Below are 24,811 nucleotides of genomic sequence, written 5' to 3'. Positions count from 1 at the left end.
CTCTCAAAGCTCCTGGCTTGCAGCTTTTTGTCCTTTCGTTTTTAAAAGCCAGGAAATACCACACATTTCTTAAGTGGGAAACTACACTGTGTGTGTATTTACAGGTAAAGCACATCTTGGTTCATTTGCAACTCATCTGTACAGACTAATTTACTGCTAATAGTTCCACCTTATACAAAGGTAGACTACTAGTCTAGCCTACTACAATCTAAACTGTTAAAGAAATAATACAAGAGCAATTGTGTCTATTTACTCCTAAGAGTAAAACCAGATGGAAGGCTTCAACACAGACGAGTATTCCCTAATTTTAGCTTACTAATGGAGTGTTCTGAAGCAAGTCTTTAGGCTACATGTATGTTAGTATTTTGCTGATGAACAACTCATGCTCTGCAGGTCACAAAGCCCTCTGAGGCTCGTTTAATCAAGCAACAAAGTAGGTGCACATAAACCCTAAGTAACCACGACACCCTTTTATTCTCTGGCACAACTCGAACCGTCCAAGGACCACGGATTTAGTAGCTATTTCTAAATATAACTGCTGAGAGGCCGCTTCCAGCAGACCTAAGGCTCCCAAAGGGGTGAAGCTTAAGGCGATGAAAAAGGAGAGATCAAACAATCCCTGGGTGGGGTGGCCGCGGCCCCCGGCTTTGTGCAGCCTGCTCGCACAATGCAGTTCCGCCGGCGAGGCTGGGGCTGCCTCCGCCGCCGCCATGTTAGCTCCGCTTCCATGTGCCCGGGCTCCAACGGACCCAGCCGCGCCGCAGCCTCTCCCCGCCGCTCGCTCCTATGGGACATGAAGCAGGAGCGCTCCGGCGACGGCGGAATGAAGGGGGGAAGCGAGGAAATCGGGGCCCGTTCCCTGAGGCGAGCGGAGAGCGCGGCTGGGCAAGGCCTCGCCGAGGGAAACAAAAGGCGGAAGGGAGGGGGAAGGGAGCCGCGCCAACGAGGGGTCTCGCCGGCAGCGAGGAGGGGGCCGCGGCTGCGGCCGCGCTACGGCCCTGCTGGTCGCGGCCTCTCCGGCCTATACCCACTGGCCGTGCCGCACAGGGCAGGCGGGGGAGTGCCCGGCTGAGTCCTGAGGCCGCCGGAGAGGGCGGACGGTAGAAGGGGCCTGGGGACCCCCGAAAGGGGAAGGGGAAAAGCCGGGAGATGAGGCGTTCGCCCTTCTGGAACCTTCCAGCGGGCGGCCCCTGGGGGCGACGCCAGGAACAACCCGCGCAGGCCACGGGCTCCTTCACCCATGGACCGGGAGGGCACGGCCGAGGGGACCGGCCGCGGGCACAGTGAGGAAAACAGGCCGGGAAGTTCAATGTCCCTGCAGAGAGCCCAGGGCCGGGGGCAAGGCTCGGCAGGCAGCGGGGGGCCTCCCGGGGCGAAGGGCCCGAAGGGCAGAGGCGGGGGTCAGCCGGGGGGCACAGGGTATGCGGGGGAGGGGATCACCTTTTTCTTCTCCAGGTTGCGCAGCTTTTTATCGATCACTCCCAGGATCTGCTTCATGGCCTCGGTTTGCACCGAGGTGATGCTGCCGCCCGATGCCTGCGGGGCTGCCGCCGCTGCCGGGGCAGCCTCTCCGCCTGGGCCCGCTTTGCCGCTGCTGCTCGCCATGGTGCTGTTGGTAGCCGAGGGCATCTCTGGGTAGAGGGAGGCACAAGGGACAGAGCGAGAGAGAGCGCGAGGCCGCGTTACCGGGGAACGGGCCGCCGCCGGGGACACGCGGGAGGGCGGGCGCGCGCGGCCGCTTCCCCACGCCCAGGGCGCGCGCACGCGGGCCGCACCTGCCGGTGCGCGCCCCCTTCCACACTGCTCCCCCCCGCGCAAAGAACTGATCACGTGGCCACCCAGCCTCTCGCACCCAACGGTCATTCCCCCGGGGTTCGGCCCTTTCCCACCCCGCCGATGTACCGGAGGGCATCGCCACCCTCCTCACCCTGTGCGCCCTTGGGGAGGGGGGGGAACCCGGTGCGCTGCGCTCTCGCTTTAGTAATGGCCGCCTCAGCCGACTACCGGCCCCACCGCCTGCGCTGCTCCTGCTACCGCTGCGCCGCGCTACTAGGGCAAAGAGCGAGGGCGCGCACGACAGCGCGTCAGGCAAGGCGGGCAGGGAGCGAGCGGCGCGGGGTCCTCAACGTTTACGGGTGCCCGCGGAGAACGCCTGAGCCCGCCCGCTGAGCGCGCCGCGGTGCCGGCCCTCCCCAGGCGGACAGAGGCGCTTCCCGGCAACGCGCCGTCTGTCGGCTCGGCGCTGACGGGTCTTTCAGGCGCACGGCGGGCGCCACCGCGCCAGACACAATAGACGGGCGGAGCGACGGGGTTCGGGCTTTCCCCCTCTGCTGTCGGCGCCGCGTCGCCTACGGGCCCGCGGACCTGCACCGGGATCCCCTAGGCTCTGCACCGAGCTGCCCGCCCGGCATCACCTCCTCCGCTCAGCGCCGCCCGTGGATCAGCCGGCGGCTTTGGGCTGAGGAGCGGGGCCCTGCTTCGCTGAGGCGATGGGTTTGAGGTAGCGGAGGTCTTCCCTGAGGGAAGCCAATCGCACCGCTCCTGCCTTCCCGGCAGCGCGGGTGCTCCCGGTATAAGCATCATTACAAAAAGCGTTTTCTGCCTCTTCATGCCTTTAAGGCACGTCCCTGTAACTGTGGGAGGGTTCCGGAGAGGTGGATTGCCACAGCTGTAATTGGGCCTTAACTGCGTTTTAGTCGCTGGAGACGCTCTTCGTTTCTCTTTTCACACTGGGTTTCGTGTCAGAGGTACCTGCATCTCTCTCCAAATACAACCCCGAATACTACGCGGCATATTTCACTTTTACACATCTCTGTGACCTAAAGCTGCACCGTGTCTAGCTAGCATTTCGGAAACCTTCTATGCTGGCAGCAAATAATTACTTCAATATTAAAGACATTGTACTGACATAACATTAGTTTTTCCGTGAAGAAAAGGACATTTCTGAATGAATGCCCTGCCTTGTTAGTGGAGTACGGCTTGAAAATGAAATACCACTGCCTTCAGCAGGCTGGGGAGGTAAACAACATTGGAAAGGTTTTAGTATTTATTCAGTTGCCTTCCTGGAATTAACAGATGGAAGAATTTGGGAATATAAGGCCCTGAAAATTCAATTGCCAGTATTTTTTTCTCTTAATTCCAACTATGAACATTGCTTCTTACACTTCTACTTCCCGTGTATGCCTGCATTTTCTGTAGCAGCTCAATGCTTTGTTATTTTATATTGGATTATTTGCTTCCCAAATCACCTCCTTTTGCATAACAAATTATAAAACAAGTGCAATGAATCACCCAACATGGTTATTTCAATTGAATAAACAAAGTATAACAAAAAATCCTCAAATATTGAAAATCTGTTTCTTTTCACTATTCACCAAAGAGGTTTTGTTGATACCATTATGTTTACAAGGCTTGATTTCTGTGCCTTTACTTCTCCAAGCCCCTTACTCAGGGGTTGAAATTACCTTTTTCCATTTTCAAATGCACATTGAGGCCTTTTGACCCAAAAATACAATTTCTTATTACACTGCCATTGCAATGCTACGTAAGCTCTAGGCCCTCAACAGCTTAGCCAAACTTTAGGCCAAGTCATAGGATGCTGACATAGTTTGTACTCAAATCCTGTATTGCTGAAGGGCTAAAAAGATATCTGCAATAAAAGAAAAATCAAAGCTGATGGGAGAATCACAAAAGCCCAGACTGGTTTGGGTTAAAGGGACCTTAAAGCTTTTCCAGTTCCAACCCCCTGCCATGGGCAGGGACACCTTGCACGAGACCAGGTTGCTCCAAGCCCCATCCAACCTGGCCTTGAACACTGCCAGGGATGGGGCAGCCACAGCTTCTCTGGGCACCCTGTGGCAGTGCTTCACCACTCTAAATTGGTGGCAATATGTTAGAAGTCATGTTGGACCAGAAGAAAGCCTGGTCCTGTTCACCAACATGAGATATTTATTCTTCATGGGAAAGTGTAACACAAAACAGCAAATGTTCAGGATCTCTAAGTAAAAAAAAAAAAGAGGTTGAAAATACTGCTTCTGAGAGCAGTTATTACATGAGATTACATGAGCACTAATTACATGACAATTACTGCATCAAAGCTCTTCATAATTACACTGGATGCCTTTTTGGTTAGCCAGAGACTGAATTGAGACTACTGCTAAGTTTACATTCTAAAGCATAAGTAACTATAAGCAAAGGATTAAATTCTTATCTTAGGCAGGAGCTGCAAAAGGAGGACTTTCATATTATACTTGTTAATTTAGTGTGGGAAAAGCCTTACTAAATTATTTTAACAGATTTTTACTCCATCATGGTGGCTTTGTACCAAAAATATCTGTCACTGTTGTATTCCAGCACAATTCACCATCAGCACTGTGCTGCAATCGCCCTATGTAGGTTTCAACCAGATCACCAGACCCTTCAGTGGTCTCTTGGAGCAGCCTGGGAACAGCTGGAGTACATGTGGTTCCCTACTCTGTGTCAACTTCAGCAGTAAAGCTTCCAAAATTCCCTCAAAAATAAATGCACACAAACTGACTGTACTGCATAGTTGATCTCAGCTGCTAAAATACTATAGAATCCCAGACTGGTTTGTGTTGGAAGGGACCTTAAAGCTCATCCAGTTCCAATCCCCTGCCACGGGCAGGGACCCCTTCCACTAGAGCAGCTTGCTCCAAGCCCCTGTGTCCAACCTGGCTTTGAACACTGCCAGGGATGGCGCAGCCACAGCTTCTCTGGGCAACCTGTTCTTGAAAGCCCTGCATAACAATTCCCCACCATCAAATAAAAGTTGAGACCTTAACCTCTTTAAGGAAGTGTTGAGCCACCTCTGATACGTGAGTAAGCTTTGCCTTGGCAACTTGTAGCATGACCAACCTGTAATTAGCTTGTGGGTCTCAACCTTTACATTTCTTAGAGATAAGTACCCCCTTAGTTACCATGTGTGGTATGATCTCCTTGTAAATCTGGATTCGGGTCTCCTTTGATGTTAGCTGGCTGGTTGAAATCAGACTTCAGCATAATCATATGCAGATCACATCTTATTTGTGGGGAGCTGGCTTTGTATTTCATGTTTGTGAGCTGTGTAAATAAAGGCCAGCTCTGGAGTTGCTGAGTTTGGAGTGACAATTTCTAGTCACTACAGAGAAGCAAGAGAGGAGAGAAAATCACCTCAGCAAAGGGGCATGTAGCACTTCCACAAACATGAATTTTTAGACCACAAGATTGCTCAGATGAGGGAGACCTCCACCTCCCTGCAAGCAGTGTGGGGATCCAGATTTAAAAGATACTTAACCTTGCTCTTCATGTTCCAGGGAAACATCTCCCATGCAAGATCTCTCTGGGTTTTTATTAATCTTTATTTTACATCAGCTGTAATTGGTAAGTTTGAATGCACCTTTTCCATCTGCTTCTTGGTTTCCAGCCCTCAGAAAGACAAATCCAGACACAGATGTATTTAGAATACACACAACCAGACAGTTGTATGAAAAAGAAGCTAGAGGGAAAGAAATTCTTCAGCTGATTGGTGTGATCAGGGCTCAACTGCTGTATAGATATGCTGTGGGGACATAGAGTTTCCTCACTGCAGTCCTGTCTCAGGCAGGGTTTTTCTCCTCTGTATCACTTTTGTTACCCCTGACACAACTTCCCAGCCCTTCCCGTTCCAGATTTCCTCCGTTTGCCCACCTGCTTTGGGACTTTTGACCAAGCCAAGCCTTGCCGCTCTCTCTGTGGAAAATCCTAGAGGGAAGTACAGCTAGTACCCTGCCCCGATCTTCTAACTCCAGGTAAAAAGAAAGTGCTTTTCCCCAGTGTCCTAAGCCAAGCAGGAGTGATATCTCATGTTAGTTCCTTGTGAGGAACTTCCTCGAAGGATGAGTTGTGTCTCCTTGTAGCTGTGCCTTGTTCTGACTGTTCCTATAGAGGCAATCAAATCACACAAGTGGAGATATGCTCCTGTCTCCCCAGATCTGGTAGCCCAGCCCTTCTTGTTACCCACTTTTCCAATACCTGTCCTCCATCTCACTAGCTTTCCCACCCTGTTAATATGTTCTCTGCTCCCCCAAACCAGGAACTTCCCTTCTACATTATCTCAGATCTATTCATCAATTAGTTCCCTGACTGGTCTCATCAAATGGTCTGAAACTTCAAATGCCACTGAGAACATGACAGCAAAAGCAGGCACAGAGCTTAAGCTGAAAGCAGATCCTATTCCACTGGTGGTGCAGAGAAAATAAGAAATACCAATTATTCCCAACTAGAAAGTAGTTCTACTACTGAAACAGTTCCCAGATTTAGCATGCGAGGATTATGGTTAGTAAAAGAAACAAACCAAAATACTTCGACTTATAAAATAGCAACATTTAAACCAGGGTACTGCGGAGGAGTCAGCAAGATCTTTCATGTGCCTTTGAGGTTACAAACTAACTTTGGAGAGCAGAACTGTATCTAGAGCAGTAGCAACTCAGAGCAGGAGTCCTGTGTGGGAACCGGAGCCTCAAAGAGAGTTTTATTGTCTTAAGAGGGGCCCACTCTGCAGATTTCAGAGCTGTGGCTCCTCCTGCTTATCAGGCAGGTTTATAAAGTTATTGCATTGCTTGTATTTAGTTTTCCTTTTCCCAAAGGAATTTGCTCGGAGGAGAAATTCCCATTCTATCTAAGCCCACAGGCTGGCTAAGTTTCATAATAGAATTAAACCCAGACAAAACAAACCTCTCTGAATAAAGACTGGAAGCTCTATATATGTTTTTGACTGAATAAAACTGAATTACAAGGGGTTATTTTTTTACCACAAATGTTAACTATTGATGTGTTAGCAGCAAGGTTAATAGAAAGGTAAAAGATACTTGGGTTCACAGGGGATTAAGTGATGGCTAAGTGTGTTTAGTCAAAACCAGCATAATTCCAAGGCAATACAGAAAAAATTGACTCAATGCTACTAAATGATAAATTTTCCTACATAGCCATTGATGGGGAATCATTATAAAATGTATTTCTGTTGCTCCCTGTGTCACACAGTTCTCTCATGAAGCAACTGTTTGCAGAAGTCTTCAGCTTACAGAAGTAAATAACCAGGCTGGGGCACTACTTGGCTATATAAACTATATGCAATTTAGATCCAGCATTCATTTTCATGTACAGAGTCCTGAGGTAGGAAGGGAGTACGTTCATCAGACACACCAAAGAAGTCTCAACACTGAAAAGCAGCTCAAAACTTCTTAGAGCTTTATATTTGCCTGAATTAGCTGCTTTGAATGGGCCCAGTTTACCACACTGTCCAGACTGTTCTGTGCCTGTTCCCACTGAAGGAGGTGATCCTGTCCCTCTACTCTGCTCTCAGGAGACCCCACTTGCAGCCCTGTGTGCAGTTCTGGTGTCCTCAACATAAGAAGGACATGGAGTTGTTGGAGCAAGTGCAGAGGAGGCCATGAGGATGATCAGGGGACTGGAGCACCTCCTGTATGGAGACAGGCTGAGAACATTGGGGCTGTTCAGCCCGGAGAAGAGAAGCTGTGTGGAGACCTCAGAGCAGCTTCCATGTGTAAAGGGGGCTACCAGGATGCTGGAGAGGGACTATTCATCAGAGATGGGAGTGATAGGACAAGGGGTGATGGGTTCTAACTGAAACAGGGGAAGTTCAGGTTGGAGATAAGGAAGAAGTTCTTTACTGTGAGGGTGGTGAGTCACTGGCACAGGTTGCCCAAAGAAGTGGTAAATGCTCCATCCCTGGCAGTGTTCAAGGCCAGGTTGGACAAAGCCTTGGGTGACATGGTTTAGTGTGAGGTGTCCCTGCCCGTGGCAGGGGGTTGGAACTGGATGATCTTGAGGTCCTTTCCAACCCTAACTGTTCTATGATTCTATGATGCCCTCTAATATCCTTTTTCCATCATCTTTTTGTATTTGTAAATGATACCAAGCAATTCTGTATTTATTTCCTTACTGTTAATTAAAATATTGGGTAGTGTTATGACAAATGCTTCAGTATCTTTCTGAACATCAATTTTCAGATTTGGGTGGGTTTTTTTTGTCAGCCACTTCACTGTATCACACCAGTTTTAATGAGTTTTAATAGGGTTGTAGGTCAAACTTAGGCTTAGCATAGTCCAAGTATCTTAGACTTCTGCTTCTGGAGAACATCTGGAGTGGTCGGCATCAAAAACTTACAATGACCTCAAACAACAGAAAAAACTAAAAAATAATCCTTTTTGTTTCCAAAAGCTATTTTCTGTAAATGTGGAGATGAAATGGTACTTACTGAAAGGATATTCAATCCAGTGCAGCTTTAACTTTATATACCTGTTCAGTGAGGCACTGGAATAGGTTGCCCAAAGAGGTGGTGAATGCTCCATCCCTGGCAGTGTCCAAGGCCAGGTTGGGCAGAGCCTTGGGGCGACATGGTATAGTGTGAGGCATTCCTGCCCATGGCAGGGGAGTTGGAACTAGACGATATTAAGGTCCTTTCCAACCCAAACCATTCTATGATTCTGTGATTCTATGATTCCTATATAATTTAGTATACAGCTCAATTTGCGAGTGACCAGGCCAACTTGTTGCTTTCATTTTGTTTCCCAGCTGAAAAACTCTTATTGCAAGCTTTCATGTAGAAAAATTTCTCCCAGCATGAAAACAGAATAGTGCTGATGTGTAAATCCCTGTGCACTGAGATGAGAAGATGCCTCACTGCAGTCTGGCTCTTGTGTACTTGTTTATACTGACCTGCTTATCTCACACTTTATCATGTCATTTACACTTCTTAACGTAATGTCTGTTTTCCAGTACAGCATAGTCAGAAAGGACCAGGAAATACCTAAAACCTCTTATATAAAATATTCTTAGGTGGAAAATAAAACTGTGCTTAGTAAGCATGACTAAAAGAACTGGAAGCTGCTGTAAACAACAGCATTTGAAACCTCTGCACTTAGCAAGGGACAGATACGGGTTGTGCATTACAACTCCACTGTACAATCTTTAAATCCTGTTACTGTAACCATGTAGTAAAAGTAAAGAAAATCACAGGATGTTTTATGATTCTTTTTACATCATATTTAATCTATCTTATCTTTCAAAGCTTCTCAGGAACTACAGTATTTGTCCAAGTCAGCTATATTTTAAGGTTCACAAGGCTGCGTGGAGACCTCAGAGCAGCCTTCCAGTATCTGAAGGGGGCCTATAAGGATGCTGGGGAGGGACTCTTTGTGAGGGACTGTAGTGACAGGACAAGGGGTGACGGGTTCAAACTTAAACAGGGGAAGTTTAGATTGGATATAAGGAAGAAATTCTTTACTGAGAGGGTAGTGAGGCACTGGAATGGGTTGCTGAGGGAAGTTGTGAATGCTCCATCCCTGGCAGTGTTCAAGGCCAGGTTGGATGAGGCCTTGGGTGCCATGGTTTAGTGTGAGGTGTCCCTGCCCATGGAGAGGGGTTGGAACTGGATAATCTTAAGATCCTTTCCAACCCTAACCATTCTATAATTCTATGATTCTATATATTGACCATAATTAAATACTTTTCTATGTCTCTATCTACTGTTGTAGTGTCTGCCTACCTGTCTGTTTAGAAAATAAAGTAATAATATAGCAAACATTTCTTCACAGTGAAGAGAATTGCAGCTCACAATGGATACTCACATGGAAATGCAGAAAGCCTTTATCCCTGTAGGTATAAAATACCTCCATTCCAGAGGAGAGCAAGAATGGGTTGGTAATTCTTACACTACAGTCAGTATTTGCGGCTCAGCTGGGCATTTTTGAGGAAAAATAATCACAGACCTTATGCTCAAGGTCTATCTGAATAAAATTTAATGGTTGCATTAAACAAGCATTTCCCAATAGGCTGGTGTTACAGCTGCCTTTCAAAGGCATGTTGTCTTCAGGAGTGCCCACTGGCACTGTAGCCCTTTTTCTTCCTGACTGCTCAGCACTCTTGGAGGCATCCATACATAAGTCCTCAAGGCCATATACATGCCAGGGTAGCTGAACAATTCTTCCACTAAAGAATTGCAAATGCTTCTGCTGGAAAAAGCCCCAAACAAACAAAAAAGCAAAACCAAAACATCCCTCACCCCCCAAAAAATTATAATGTAACAGCAGGTAAAGAGATCACCTACATAAATTCAGATTTATCCCTCATTTTTGCCTGTGCTCCAATAAGGTAATGTTTCAAGCCACTGAACCTCAACTATGTTGTAGAAAGCTCCTGTTCAGCCCTATGCCCTGCTTTCTGATCGCGGCTGGACCTCCTGGCTGGACCCTGACTTGTTCCCTCACCTTGTCTGACAGCCTCTCAAGGGAACCCAGCACTGTCCCCAGCCTGGCCCCATGTGAGTACCCTGAGGGTGTTCTCTTGTCAATGGGGTCACTGCCTCTGTGCTATCCTGGTGCTCAGCTCCTTCCCTTGTGGAGCAGTCCCCAATAGCCTTCATATGACTACAGCCCATCACTTTTGGAATGATGCCTTCAGTGATGAAATGAAGTTCAAGGACTTTTCAAGTCCAAGCTCTTCAAATCCACCAGGCAATTCCAATGATGAATGGGTTATAAATGTCTTCAAAAAGCAATAGTGCTCTTCACCACACAGCTACTGAGTCACAAACAGACAGGGTAAGACCCTACTGCAGCTGAGGAAATAAGAAATTTGGGAAGAGCTTTCCCTAAGGAGGCTGTAGCACATTGAGTTTTTCTTAGAACCAACACAAGGTTTAAGGTTTTAAAGAAAGCAATTTTGATTCACTGACATTAGCAACTAACATATTGCAATAATAACATGTTACCCTCTGAGAACTGCAATGACAGAACAATTATCTAATTAGAAAGTAAAATTAATTACATCATGTTTTAATTACTTAATAACTGAGAAATTGCCATCAGGATGAAGGCTGAGAAATGTAATGAAAAATTACCAGGGAGTGCAATTTGCTGGTTAACAGAAACCTTTCCCTGCAAACAGGAAGTTTGGGAGCAGGTTGACATCAGCTCCTCCCAGGCCCAGCACCATTTTGCATCCCCACGTCTGTAACAGAGTCTGTCTGGGGTCAGAAGGACTTGTTAGACCTGAAGAGCTGAAGGCAAGAGCCAAGACCTGCAGTCGGCAGCAGTTAAGTAGCACTGGTGTTAGAGAGGGAGAAAGCCCCTGTCCAACAGTGAGCTGGAGGGAACTGAAAGATGAGATTGGAGAAAGAGGAGCCCTGAATTGCACTTGTTTTGGGATTTGTAAGTCAGTAAAGGCTGGTGTAATTTAAAGCAATGCCAGGGGTGCTTGGTGCTGTGGCAGGAGCTCGTTTGTTCAGCTCTCCAGAGCCTGCATTATTCGGCAGATTATGGATCATAGAATCATAGAATCGTAGAATAGTCAGGGTTGGAAAGGACCTTAAGATCATCCAGTTCCAACCCCCCTGCCATAGGCAGGAACACCTCACACTAAACCATGCCACCCAAGGCTCTGTCCAACCTGGCCTTGAACACCGCCAGGGATGGAGCATTCACAACTTCCCTCGGCAACCCATTCCAGTGCCTCACCACCCTTATCATGCCACAAGTGATGTGTAACATCAGTTCCATGAAGGAATATTGCATCAAAATCTAAATCCGCAAAACGTGTGGTTTGGAATGGCTATTGAGGGTACAATACTTCCAAAGGACCTTATGAGACTCAGGATTTTTGTGCAGGATTGTTACTGGAGCATCTTTCCAAGTTGCTTCAAGACTACTTGAAGAGCAGTTTGATGTGGAAACGGGTGATGATTAAGATAGTAACTGTGACAAGAAAGGCAGACAAACAAGAAGATACAGGCTTTACATAAACAGAGTAGACAGGAAAAAAGCAAACATCCAAATAACGTGTGTCTGCGAACCGGAGTGCGTGTTTCTGTGAGACAGGTTGCAATTAACATTTGAAAAGGTATGTAAATAATGTTTCATGCAAATATTCCCTTGGACACAGGCTTGTGAGCTATTCATTATTCAAAAGCAACACAAGCATTTTGCCATTACTGTCTGTGGCGTGTTCTTTGCTTTAATCTGCCCTTTGGTCTCAGAGCTGCCACATTTCCATAACTGGGTCACCCAGTTCTTTCTCAACTTGGCTTTCTGCTGTGAAATGAAATATTAGTGTTTTCTGTGACACATTCTGGGCTTCTATGAGGAGTTGGAATGGCTACTGCAGAAAGTAAGGAATCCTGAATACACGGGAAAATATGCAGTAAGGAATGAATTCATATTTGTGGATAGGAGGAATTTACAGTGACCACTGGCCTGTACAAACAAAGTCTGGGATTAAAATCATTAGTTGGACAAAGAAGAAGACAAATGTTATTTGGTGCACAGGAATGATATTTGCCTACAAGAAATCTGGAGAGGGCCTTTTGCAAGGGTCTGTAGTGGCAGGACAAGGGGGAATGGCTTTAACCTGCCAGAGGGGACTGAGATGAGCTCTTAGGCAGAAGCTCTTCCCCTTGAGGGTGCTGAGGTGCTGGCACAGGGTGCCCGGAGAAGCTGTGGCTGCCCCATCCCTGGCAGTGCTCAAGGCCAGGTTGGACACAGGGGCTTGGAGCAAGCTGCTCTAGTGGAAGGTGTCCCTGCCTGTGGCAGGGGGTTGGAGCTTCATGTGCTTTAAGAGTCCTTCCAGCCCAAACCAGTCTAAGATTTTTTTCATGTAGTGAAGAACACTACTCCAGTGCCTAAGAATAAATTCTAATAAAGTATTATAATAATTATAGCGATAATTTTAGCCTTAATTTAAAAATCTTTTAAACTCGGAGATGCATGAGTCATTGAGAGTGATTTATTAATTAAAATTGGGTTGAAAAGGTGTTGACATTAAAAGTATTCTCCGTTTTAGCCACGAGAGGGCGTTCAAGAGCTGCTTTAAGGAACTGTCACTGAGGGTTGAAGGAGGAATAGGGAGACAGCTCCGAATTGATGCCAGCGATGAAGAGTATAATGAAGGAATGGAGGAGATCCTCCACTTGTTGATGCTCTGCTCTCAGCAGGTAACAAGCTGCGGGGTGTACCCATCCCTAGTCGCAAGCAGCACATCGAAGACGATTATTAGGAAAAGGTAACCTTGGAAATGTTTGTCCTGAAAGGTGTGGTTTTTGGTTTATTATGAAAAGATATGGATTGCATATCTTTAATAAGCAATGACATTTTATTCACTTAATACTGATAAAACTTTTCCATCTTTGATAAAATTTGTCATCATATGAGAGTTTTGGCTGAAAGTGACTGAAAATTACTACTGGGACCTCTATAGGGAACAAAATCTCCAATGAAACCCTTCAGTGGTGAGATGCTTCATTGTCCTCCCTCTTTAAAGTGCAGTTTCCAATACCAGTTTTATTATAGAAGCCAAATAGTCTCATTAGCAAAAGTGGTAAAGAATTCTGAACCATGACCTGCACTTCAGTAGGGATCTCTTCCTTCTTCTATGAACATATTGAGTGGCCTCCATGTGTTAGCATTTGGCATCCCTGCCAATATCGAATCCTAAACAATGACATATCTGAACTGGGAGCATAAGCATTAGATGAAAATACATTTCTGTTAGATACACAACTCTACTTATAGGGCTTGGACCCCCAGATTTAACCAGAGAAGGGGGAGTTTCCAAGTCAGGACAAAAGAGAGCATCATCTCGCCTAATAAAATGGGAAGCCACAGGAAGAACAAACTCAGCTTTAATAATGAAAGTTTAATGGTAAGAGTGGTGGTGGCCAGAGGGATGGTCTTACTTCTTCTTTGCAAGTGGGAGTGGGTGGGAGTGGGTGGAAGTGGCCTTTGAAGTTGCCTCACTTCTAGGAAACTACCAGAGTTGAGCAGAAATTTCACTGCTTGCCCTATCCCTTTGTGTGTGTGGTGAATGAATGGGGATGTAGCAGAAGCCAATTCTGGAGCAAGCAATCTCCTTGCAGAAGAGGGGAAAGCTATGAGAGGAAAGAAGGAAGAGGGTGGGACAAGCAGACTGTCTTGGAAAAACAGCTCTGCTATGCCCCATTTCTTACTGTCCCCAGAGATTCCACAATCTCACAGCAAATCTGTGCTCCATTGCCGCAGACTCTCTTTTTAAAGTCCTGTCCTCTTCAAATAGTTGTTATATACTTGACCTCTTCCAGTTTTACAGCCACTAGAAAGATTTGAAGTGATTTACTGCAGAGAAGAAGGCAGGAGATTGTTAACCTTCACACAGCACTGCAGTTTTAAAGGACTTAATATGCGATAAGAGGTGAGGCTCAGACACAGCCCTGCAATATCTGACCCAAGCGAAGGCTGGGTTCCACCACGGCCCCAGAAAGACAAGTCAAAGATGTGATGATTTGAGCTAAAGGGCAAAATTTGGCACCATTTAAAGTAATGTCAAAACTGTCACTGACTGCAAAAAAAGATGCGTTTCCTCCTGAGGCCTTTTTAGTTGATAGGTAGGGATCAGAAATGTCTTTGTTTTAACGGGACATCTCAAAACCCTGTGGCTACAGGTAGTTTCTATGCTCAAATCACAGAATAGTTCAGGTTGGAAGGGACCTCAGGAGGTCTCTAGTCCTGTCTCCCAGACCTAGATCGAGCACTGCACAGCCTTTTGAGCAGCCTGTGCTCCTATTCATAGGGCCCAGGAGGGTGCTGGTCTTCTTGACTGCCAGGAGCACTGTAAGCCCATGTTCAAGCTCACTGTTCACCAAGTGACTCAGATCTTTTTCAGCTGAGCTGCTCCCCAGCCAGTCAGTCCCAGCCTGTGTTGCCAGGGGCTCTTCGCTGCCAGAAACAGATGAAACAAGTGATTCCATTGCTTTTTTTATTCCCTTACATGAAATGAATGTGTTTGTGTATCAGAAAAAAGATAATTTTTTAAGCAAATCTTACCTAGCTTTTCCTTTGCACCACTCATCCAGGAACCGTTGGGTTCATCTGTAATTTCTCAGCTATACATTTCTAATCTATACATTTCTGTACATTACATCTATACAAAAGTATAGATATTCATCCAGTTCAGAGGAGCATTTACATTTGCACTCATTGATTTCCAGCCTATTAGCCCCGCTTTCAGATTTCTAGAGCATCAGTGTCAGTTGTAGATACAGAACTGAACAATAATTGCTTATATAAAATAACACTGTTGGCAAACTGCATCTCCTATGCACTGTTGCTTCTGCTGGTCCAGAAGACCAGCTTCTTACAAGGTCTTCTGGCAGGAAAGTAAGGGTTTTTTCTGTCCTGTATATTAGTGGCAGGGTTATTTGCAGTACAACCACAAGTGGATGCAGCAGGGCCTCTTGTGATCAAAATCAGCCCAGTATTGAACATTTCAGTATCTTTGGCCTTCCACATAGGGTTGGGTCCATGCTAAAAGAGAGGAGCTGGGATTTGTACCATTACAGTCAATGGAAGTCAAGATGAGAAGTGAATGCAACAGTCATTTTCAGGAGTAAAAATGACAAGATTCTTTGCTGGAGTCTGATCTTCAAGGCTTGTTAATAATGATGTTGAGGAAGCCAAAGCTAATTTTCCTTACAGTAGATCTTTCTCTGCTGCAATGCTCTCCTTTTATCCACCAGAAGGCAGAAGTGAGGTTTTATAAGCACATTAACCAAAATATCACCCAGCAGGAAGAATTATAGCAAAATGACTGCTTCTATGATTTCATCATCTTCAGTCTCCCAAGCACTTCCCATTTCCAGGGGTCCTAAGGCCTTCACTAGCTTGACCTAACATAAGCATTGCATGCAGAAATCGGTAGCTCAGTGGTGGGCTGGAGCACTCCTCAGCCTCACAGGACCTGCATGGAAGAATATATTATCTAGCTGAAACTTCAGGGGGAATTTTAGAAGGCAGATTGTAATTAATTGAGTTGGAATGTGGCCAAGGCAGACACTTTAATATGTCTTTTTCCCTGGCTCTCTTTTTTTTTCTGCAGACTCAGGAGTCATATAACAATCTCATCTCCAGCTTATGCCTTTGTCAAATCCATTTCAGGCCCATTCCCATCAGGAGGGTCTGGCCATGGGGCTGGGGATGAGTTTAGCTCTTAGCTGTGTGCATGAATGTCTTTGGCATTCCTTCATCCCAGTCCCTTCTCCAGGATCCCTGCTCATTGCCATGGTTTTCCAATATAGCTGATCCCAACCTTGGCTTGTATCCTTGCCTGTTCCTAATTCGTCTGTCATTCTTACACTGCATTATGCCCACTGCCCTTGGAGGAAGGAACCCCAACATCAGCAGCAGTTAGATCTCTCTTATTTAATGCAGGTGCTTCTGGCTATGGACTGTTAGTGCTTGCCTTCAGAACGTGCTTTCGTGTTTTAAGCTTTTGGCTAAGCACAGCTTTTCACTCTTTCCTCCTTTTCCTTAGCACCAATTAAACCCCTTAGGCACATAGAAAAAAAATGCCCATTCTTTCCAAGACACAAACACTTTCTGTCATGGATAGGTTTGAAACCCCGAGATGACTGCAGCAGTTTTGTCAATTAGCAAAGAGAATCAACTTTACGTCTTTTATCTGACAATTATGCAATGCCATTTGCATAATGTGAAATTTAGATCTTCCATTGTCACATGCTTCAACTCATTTACTCCCCTAATGTCCATTTGAAGCACATGATGAAAGCACTGGCAAATTCAGAGTGCTTTGTTTCATCCCAGGCTTGGTTCGAACCAGTTGCTTAATTTTCTGCCAGTTCCTATAGCACTGCAGGAGTTCCCAGCATTTGTCCTATCAATGCACTTATCGGAATGTTGTATTGTTCTGTAATGGCTCCTTCCAAAGAAAATGCCTTCACAGCATCAAGGAAAATAGCCCCATTCTTCCTTTTTTTGCCATCAACAGTAAAAATCTGCATATCTGTTTAATGCAACTTCATCCTGAGCTGAAGCTGGTTTTCTCTCACTAAACCAGCTCTGATCTGTTGACTATTACTTTCATCAGAGTTTTTCTCTGTACTGACAATAAGCTTTCACCTCCATAATTATTGTGATCAGCAGGATCTCCTTTTGCCAGGACTGGGACAACTACTGCCTTCAGCTACTCACCTGTAGTCTCACTCCCACAACTGTTTGTGTTTTCGTACGTGCTCCACAACCTTTCTCATCTTTAACTGATTCACTGCTCTTGTTGTTCTTATGATCCTGGCTAAATACTGATTCAGCAATGCCTGACAAGCTCACAAGTCTGTTCTTGCAAAGTGTCATTAAATCATTCATACACAAAGATGTTCACCAGTGTTGGGTTTGATCCTTCATGCTTAAACTACAACCAAGCCACTTCACTGTGACTTCTGTTGTTCGTTGTTATCCACATCTGTGTTATGGGCAAAACCCATCAGCACTAAGTATTTATGACTTGAGATTTAAAGTCCTTCTGTGTACTGTTCCTCTAAACACGGTTGATTATAAAACCAGATGCACGCAATTACTTCTGTGACAGTAACCCACGTGGCTTCTTTTCATTGTGTTCAAGCTACATTTTTGACCTTAATCATGCATAACAGCTCATCCATTAACTTTTGTCTCTATTCTCTCTATTAGCTCCCGTCACCTCCTTTAATTTTTAATTTCCCTTCTCTCTCCCTCTCTTCCCCTGCCCATATTTTCACTTTCAGAGCTCCAAGAACCCCTTCCCTCCTTTGAACCCCCATTTATTATATCCATGTGTGCCTTTGGTGAAGCTGCTGAGCCCCTGCAACAGAGCTGAAGGTGGTCAGGAGCTTACGGGGCAAGTATTTGGGTTTCTGAGAGCTTAGTACTTCCCTTTCTCCCTGTCAATGTGAAATATGCATGTGGCACATACAGTGGCATTTGCTGGAAGGGTGTACAAGGGAGTCCTTTCCCAAAAATAAGAGAAAGGGACCCTCAGAAGTGACTTGTTTAATATGGATGTTTCATTGCACACAGCCATGAGCTGCCAATTTTGCCTTCAGGATGGGTTTAGAGAAGAAAAAGAGCAGAAAAACCCCAGCAGTTTTTGTTTTTAATTCCTTTTACAGGCCATTTCTCAGTTGGTTCTGCTGCTATCGCTTTGAAGACTATTTTACACACCCTTGTGAAAGGAGTGTTTGTGTCTCTGTGGAAGCCGATAAGGCCGTGTGAGAGGTGGTGGTCTCACCCCACCCAGTGACCACACAGCCTTTCCCCTTCCTCCTTTTTCGCTTGCTCTTTCTGAGATGCCAGGACATATGGGAGGAAGGATAGCTGTCTCCTCATTATCACTGCACTGCAGAGAAAGCATCCACAGCATCTGCCTGAGCTCCACTTATTGTGTTTATACCTTGTGTTTCCAGCTCTGTTGTTAAGTAACTTTATCAGCTCCTTCAGCAGCTCTTCACCAACACACAGAACGTTCACTCAGGGAACAGTTTCGAAGCATATTTGGGAAGTTCAGACCTACAGCTCTATGCACAGAAGAAAGGATGGCCTCAGGTGGGGATGGAAGGTTTGGGCCAACATTGTATATTTCTAGTGATTGTTGTCACCCCATTTTCAGGAGACCAGGTTGCCTTCTAGCAGTTTCCTTCATCAGTCAGGGATGTGTCAGAAATATCTTTTAACCCTCCCACCATCCCTCTTCAAAAGCTTTTACCCTCTAAGGAAGGACCTCAAGGGGATACCATACATTGAGCTCATTTCTCCTCAGCTTCCCACAGCTAGGATCTGGTGGGAACAACAGCCAACCTGTAGGAGCTCACGCACTTACAGGTACCCACAGCCTTCAAGGGGAGCTGCTCTGGATGGCTGACAGCCAAGCAGGCCATCCCGTATACCAGGGACATGGCTCTAAGTCCCTCTCTGCTAATCCAGAACATCACCTTAAGCCCCTTCTCTTCCCATAGCATTATTTTTCCTGCTAGCAGGGTGGTTTGTTACTCTTCTTTCCAAATTCCATGTAGTGGTCACTGCCCTTCTATTGGGCAGATGATTTTATTTCAGGTGCATGTATTTTACCTTCCTTTGATATTCCACCCTGGTAGTTCTTTTAAAGACTAGAAGTTAAACTTAAACAGGGGAGGTTCAGGTTAGATATAAGGAAAAAGTTCTTTACTGTAAGGGTGCTTAGGCACTGGAACAGGTTGCCCAGAGAAACTGGCTGCTCCATCCCTTGCAGTGTTCAGGATCAGGCTGGACGGGGCTTGGAACAACCTGGTCTAGGGTGAGGTGTTCCTGCCCATGGCAGGGGGTTGAAACTGGATGATCTTAAGGTCCTTTCCAACCCAAACCATCCTATGATAATATGATTCTAACTGGTTAGAGAAAACTGATGTTCTGCTTATTGGTAACGATACCAGGTATCTGGTGCACCATGCTTCTGATCTGGAACCTCTCAGGCAGAGAATTAATCAAGAGATTTTATGCAGCCCTATTGAGTTCTGCCCAAATATTGGCACATTATGAGTATCTTCATAGGACTAGGCTTTTGTTTGGAACTATTTTCTGCCAGCAGCTGTTTCTTATGGCATGGCTGGTATAACAGCCATACACCTGACAGCCGAAGCCTCTACAGACTGCTGTGATGGTATATAAATAAATTCAGGGAACAAAGGAGGAGTTGAAACACGGTCCAGATGGTGTGAAGGTTTCCTCACACAGAGAAAACTCCCCCCTTTTTGCTTAGAACAGGCATTGTCGTAGTCTCAAAGGGAGCTTTTCTAAGTTAACACTGGCTTTGTAACTTAAGCAGAGTAAATTTCACCTGAGTCTCTTCTCTGATGTCTTATAAGACCATTAGAAGTGGATCTGTTTCACTAGATGTGTAGATCAGCCTGCCCTAGAAAACTCTTTATTTTATTCTTAATTTTACCTCCAAGTAATCTTTCAAGTGTTTCTACAATTGGGCAGACGTTGAATAGCCAGGGACAAGTCAAGCAGTGCGGAAAAGATACTTTCAGAGTAATTTTGGAGAACCTGACAAGAATCTCTCACTACTGGCTGCTAACTGTGTTTTCTTCCTCTTTTGATAGATCTGGTTGTGTCAAGAGAAGCCTCAATAGACTTGCTTTAACAAAGGCATGATGGATCTGACCCTTTGTATTCTTTGCCATTAAAGCTAGAAAAATACTAGCTTTTTACTCTGTTGCTATCTTGCCAAACATCATTTTACTCCCAGGAAAGACTTGCCTTTGTACCATGTTAGATGCAATAGTTACCCACCCAGGCTTGTGCCTTTTATCCAAGCACGCTGACTTTTTTCTCTTCCTTTTGTATTGCCAAAGGTTTTGATTTACTGCTCTTGCTGAGTTAATGTTATTATCTTGAAAGAAGATTTTCCTGATCAATTGCCATAATAAACAAAGCTTTCATTTGCAAATCTGCCTTGGGTGATTACAGACATCAGGCTGTCGTGGTTTAAGCCCAGGCCGTAAATCAGAACCACGCAGTCTACTTCCCCCCCCCCCCCACTCCCCAGAGGGATGGGGAGGAGAATCGAAAGAATGTAACTCCCACGGGTTGAGATAAGAACAGTCCAGTAACTAAGGTATAACACAAATCACTACTGCTGCCACCAATAATAATAATGATAAAGGAAATAACAAGGGAAGAAAATATGATACCGCTCGCCGGAAAAGAGCCCGACCGAAAAAGAGGACGTGCCCTTCCGGGTAGCTCCCAGTTACATCCCCGGGCATGACGTGCTGTGGTATGGAATACCTCTTTGGCTAGTTTGGGTCAGGCGTCCTGTCCCTGCTTCCTCCCGGCCCCTCCTCCTCCCTGGCAGAGCATGAGACTCACAAAGTCCTTGGTCAGTCTAAACATCAGTGTTATCAGCTTTGTTCCGAGGCTGAAAGTCAAAAACACAGTGCTGCAACAGCTACTAAGAAGGAGAAAAACTGACTGCTACTGCTGAACCCAGGACACAGGCACATTTGGATCCCTATTGCTTGTGATGCATTACGAATGACATTGTGTCTATGGGATGCATGGCTAGCAAGTTTAGGGGGGAAAAGGAGCTATTCCAACGAGGCTGGTGAAACTAAACAGAAGGAAATGGTGAGAGGCTGAAATAAGAATGTTCTTTCTGATATTCTAATGAAGAAAGAGAATCTCTTCCAATAGCTCCCCCAAAATTTCACTGTTCATTTGAAATGTGCCTGCTTGTCAGAAACAACCTCCCAGGCCTGCTGGAGCTGCTGTTGTAATAACTAACTCATCTCACAGAGGCTGTTTGAAGGAGGTTAAGGATTTAGATCCATTGGATAATATGTGGCAGCAATAGTAAATAGGAAGCTTTTCTGGGTCTTGCTATTGAATCAAGCCCTGGAGGTTCCAAACATAATGCTACTAAGAAGCTGGAAAGTGAGCTTGTTCCTATTAGAAATACAGGATGGAGAGAGGTGCCAGACAGTCATCCTTTGGATACCTCAATGGAGAGAAGTCATAACCTGCTGCCTTTTTATTCTAAACCAGGAGGTTTAGAATAAGAAGGGGTTTTGGGGTGGGGTCCTGTGCTTACCACCACTGCAGTGCTGGTATGAAGTAGCTTAGTGGAGCTTTACTGTGTTTATGCCAACATTGAGACAGGGACAGTGTGTGGGATACCTGAGTCTGGTTAGGCTGCAAATCAACCCCCTTTTTCACCGTCCCAAAAAGCCTGAGCTGGTTTCAAGAGATGCTGGCTACAGTCCAGGCCAGGAAGAGCTGATGTGGGAGAACTGGTGGATTTATGGTTTTAGGCATACCTGCTTTTTTCAATGTCTTTCAGCACGAGGGGAATGTCATCCAAGAATGGGGAAGTTTAGATTGGATATAAGGAAGAAGTTCTTTACTGTGAGGGTGGTGAGGCACTGGCACAGGTTGCCCAGGGAGGTTGTGAATGCTCCATCCTTGGCGGTGTTCAAGGCCAGGTTGGATGAGGCCTTTGGTGGCATGGTTTAGTGTGGGGTGTCCCTGCCCATGGCAGGGGGTTGGAACTGGATGATCTTAAGGTCCTTTCCAACCCAAACCATTCTATGGTTCTATGATTCTATATCTAGGATTTTCTGTGGCATTTTCAGTGTACAATTTCATATAAATACCAAAGGAAATTCTGGAAAGCCCTGCTGATATTCTCAGTGCTCTTGTATCTCTGTTTAGTCTCTCTGACTAAACCTTGACTCTGTTTTTCCTTTGAGTTGCAGCCGTATTTTAGTTTTTAAAGTATAATTCATATTTCTAGCACTGAATTCAGCCTTGTATCATTAGAAACTGAAACATGCGCTGTGTGTTTCAGGTTCTCACCTGAATATGAAATCCCAGCCTTCTTCTTCACCTCCAAGATTGAAGACATGGATAATTATTTATAAAGAATGATTAATAAGTATTAGTGTGATAACATTTAAGCCAAAAAGCCCAATTTTCTAACCCTCAAGTAAACACCTCATTGGTGACATGTTAAGAAAGGTTTCATTGAAGGTATTTTCTTGCTGATAAGTCTCTTGTTCTGTAACTCCAGTACAGAAAGTGAGCCAGATCTGACTCAAGGATTTAAAATGAGGAGTACTAATGCAGTGCAAAACATTCTCATGTTTTGTTAGCTGAACTGCTCATTTATAAAATACTATTTCATAACTCCTTCCCACCAAATCACTTATTCCATTCACTCCAGTGTCCTTCTTTGTGATTTTACCTCGGCTGCAATCCCAGTGTGACAGAGGCTGAACACGAGTCTAAGATAGATCCTACACAAAAGGTTCCCAAGGACAAGCCAGGCAATAGGTGGTAGAAAGGAAGCAGTATCATTTAGCTATGCAAATGGAACACTTCCAGAGGCAGACAAGGCAGTCTTCCCAGGATCACCCTCGGAACCTCTGGCACAGCCAAGAGCTGAATTAACATCTCATGAGTCCTTCAGAGACGATCCTTCCTCACCCCATCAGTTTATTTTCTACTCTAAAGCCAGTGGAAAGAACCATTTGATTTCAGTGGTGTTTGAACACAAATGCAGCCCAAAAATCCATTGTTGTTTTCCCATAGCAACATAAAGATAAGACCTTATCCAATGCAGAGAAGAATTTTAACCTCTGCTTCTGTCAAGTTATACCTAGAAATTCAGTTTAAGCATGGCAGAGCAGCAGGAGCTCTGCACCCTTGCTGGCTGCCAGTGTATTAAGGAAATGATTTATTTTTGTCACTTCTTGTCGTTAGCAGTATCTCACTTGGGTTACATTGGTAATGAAACCCATTCCTGGGTTACATTGGTACCGTCATTCTCTCCTTTTGAACTTTGCAGTTTGAATTCAGACATGGGGGGTTTTTGCTAACTTCACACCTTACCTACAGACAGAGTACTTAAAGGTAAGTCTTTTACTGACAAATTCTGTGATGCTATTTTTGCAGATCCAATACACAAACTTGAGCATCAAATATGCGATTTTGCTATTGTCACGCTTATCCCCTCTGGACTATTATCCAGTGGAAAGTTTTGAGGCATTCTGGAGTTCAAAGAAGACATCACAGCTGTTACAGTACCATCAACATCATTCAAATTTATAGTGTATAAAGAAGCCCAAACATATGGCTAGACTCTGTAGTGTAGATCTACTGACTTCAGTGAAGCTACATTCAGCCATAAATTTAGGCCATTGGATTCGTCTCTTGTGATGAGAAGACCCAAGGTACTGATTCTGTACTTTTATCATTCCCATTGAGCCGAAAGCCAGATGAGACAGAAGCTAAAGTTTGTAGCCCATATTTCCAAGAAAAGCAAAGATGTGTGTTCAATGCTTCTGTTCTCTCCCTATTCTGATCCTTGGGCATTTGCAACATCTAATTGGCAAAATAAACCCCACTTAAAACCAAACCCAAGGGTCAGCTCTATCTATGTGTTCTGAACTCTTCAGTCAAAGCTCTGTCCTGGTAGTCAGTCTTCTATAGGCCTGTGGAGTCTGTTCAGAAAGGCTTCAAAGCAAGTGTTTAGAGAGCATTTGGAAATGCCCATACTGCCTCTGTTTGATTATCAGCTGATTTATTCTCAGGAGTCAAATCCACACTGGTGAAGTCATCCTGGGTAACTGGGCAATGTTTTTGACAGCTAACTCTCTGACTGATCTGGTTCAAGTTTCACTGGGAGGGTTTTCCACGTGTCATTTGAGATTCCTTTGCATATTTGAAAACCTCCATGTCAAAATTAACTTATGCAAGAATGCTTTTTGTCCAGTGTGTGTTTAATACACTTGTTACTCTGATCTAGCTACCCATTCTTGCCATTTAGCATTCACACAGCCTTGTTTTATCTGTTGGATCCTTTCTGATACTGTTAGCAAATCTTTCCTAATCAGTCTGTCTGCTCACTGGATGGTTAAACCACAAAATGATCATGGAGTCTCAGTTCCTGCATCAGACATCAGATGCTACTACAACTACAAATGCAGCAGCAAGAGTCTTGACTGTAGCAACAGGAATTTCCATTTCATCCCTGGTATGATTTTACTACCAGACACATATGAAAATCAACCTGTAAACCCTGTGTGCTCAGCCATGGAGATGATTGGTGGACAGTGCTAAAAGGGAAACGGTGAGGGGAAAGGACGGTAGAAGTGGCACCTTCTTGTCATGTTATGAGCTCCTCTCCTATCAAATCAAAGAAGAACAAGTGGTCCATTTGTTGCTGTGCATCTGTGGCTGTGTCTAATCAGAGTTAATTATGGTGAGCAGAGGCTTTGTGATGCTCCTGGTCCCCAAGCTCTGAAGAACCCACTGCTTTATTCTACAGCTTCCACTGCCAACTGCTGGAGCTGCCTATTATCAAGCACCAAAAGGCAGAGATTGATCCCTGGCAAGCAACACAAAGTATCCTAGCTTAGTACTAAAGCAATGAGTAATCAGGGTATCCCAGGAGGAAGCTTTGCAATAGCTCTTGCAAA

The 24,811-nt window shown here is 45.2% G+C and overlaps 1 protein-coding gene across 4 annotated transcripts in view; it reads right to left on the bottom strand.

Moving 5' to 3' along the window:
- The window catches only part of CAPRIN1 (cell cycle associated protein 1), a gene marked incomplete at its 5' end in the record, with an annotated part of 97,634 nt that overhangs the window by 33,637 nt on the left and 39,186 nt on the right, over nucleotides 1–24,811 (bottom strand). The window contains 2 exons of one of the 4 annotated variants that reach the window (XM_080617146.1): nucleotides 1,441–1,631; nucleotides 1,903–3,575. In XM_080617146.1, coding sequence (XP_080473272.1) covers nucleotides 1,441–1,631; nucleotides 1,903–1,912 — 201 coding nt within the window. Of the gene's footprint in view, nucleotides 1–1,440; nucleotides 3,576–24,811 lie in introns of those variants that run through there. The other 3 variants (XM_080617147.1, XM_080617145.1, XM_080617144.1) reach the window with 3 other exon arrangements.

This window comes from Psittacula echo, assembly GCF_963264785.1.
Source record: "Psittacula echo genome assembly, chromosome: 5".
NCBI classification, from domain to species: domain Eukaryota; kingdom Metazoa; phylum Chordata; class Aves; order Psittaciformes; family Psittacidae; genus Psittacula; species Psittacula echo.
The sequence above is the reverse complement of the archived record's forward strand: the minus strand, read 5'-3'. Positions and strand labels throughout refer to the sequence as shown.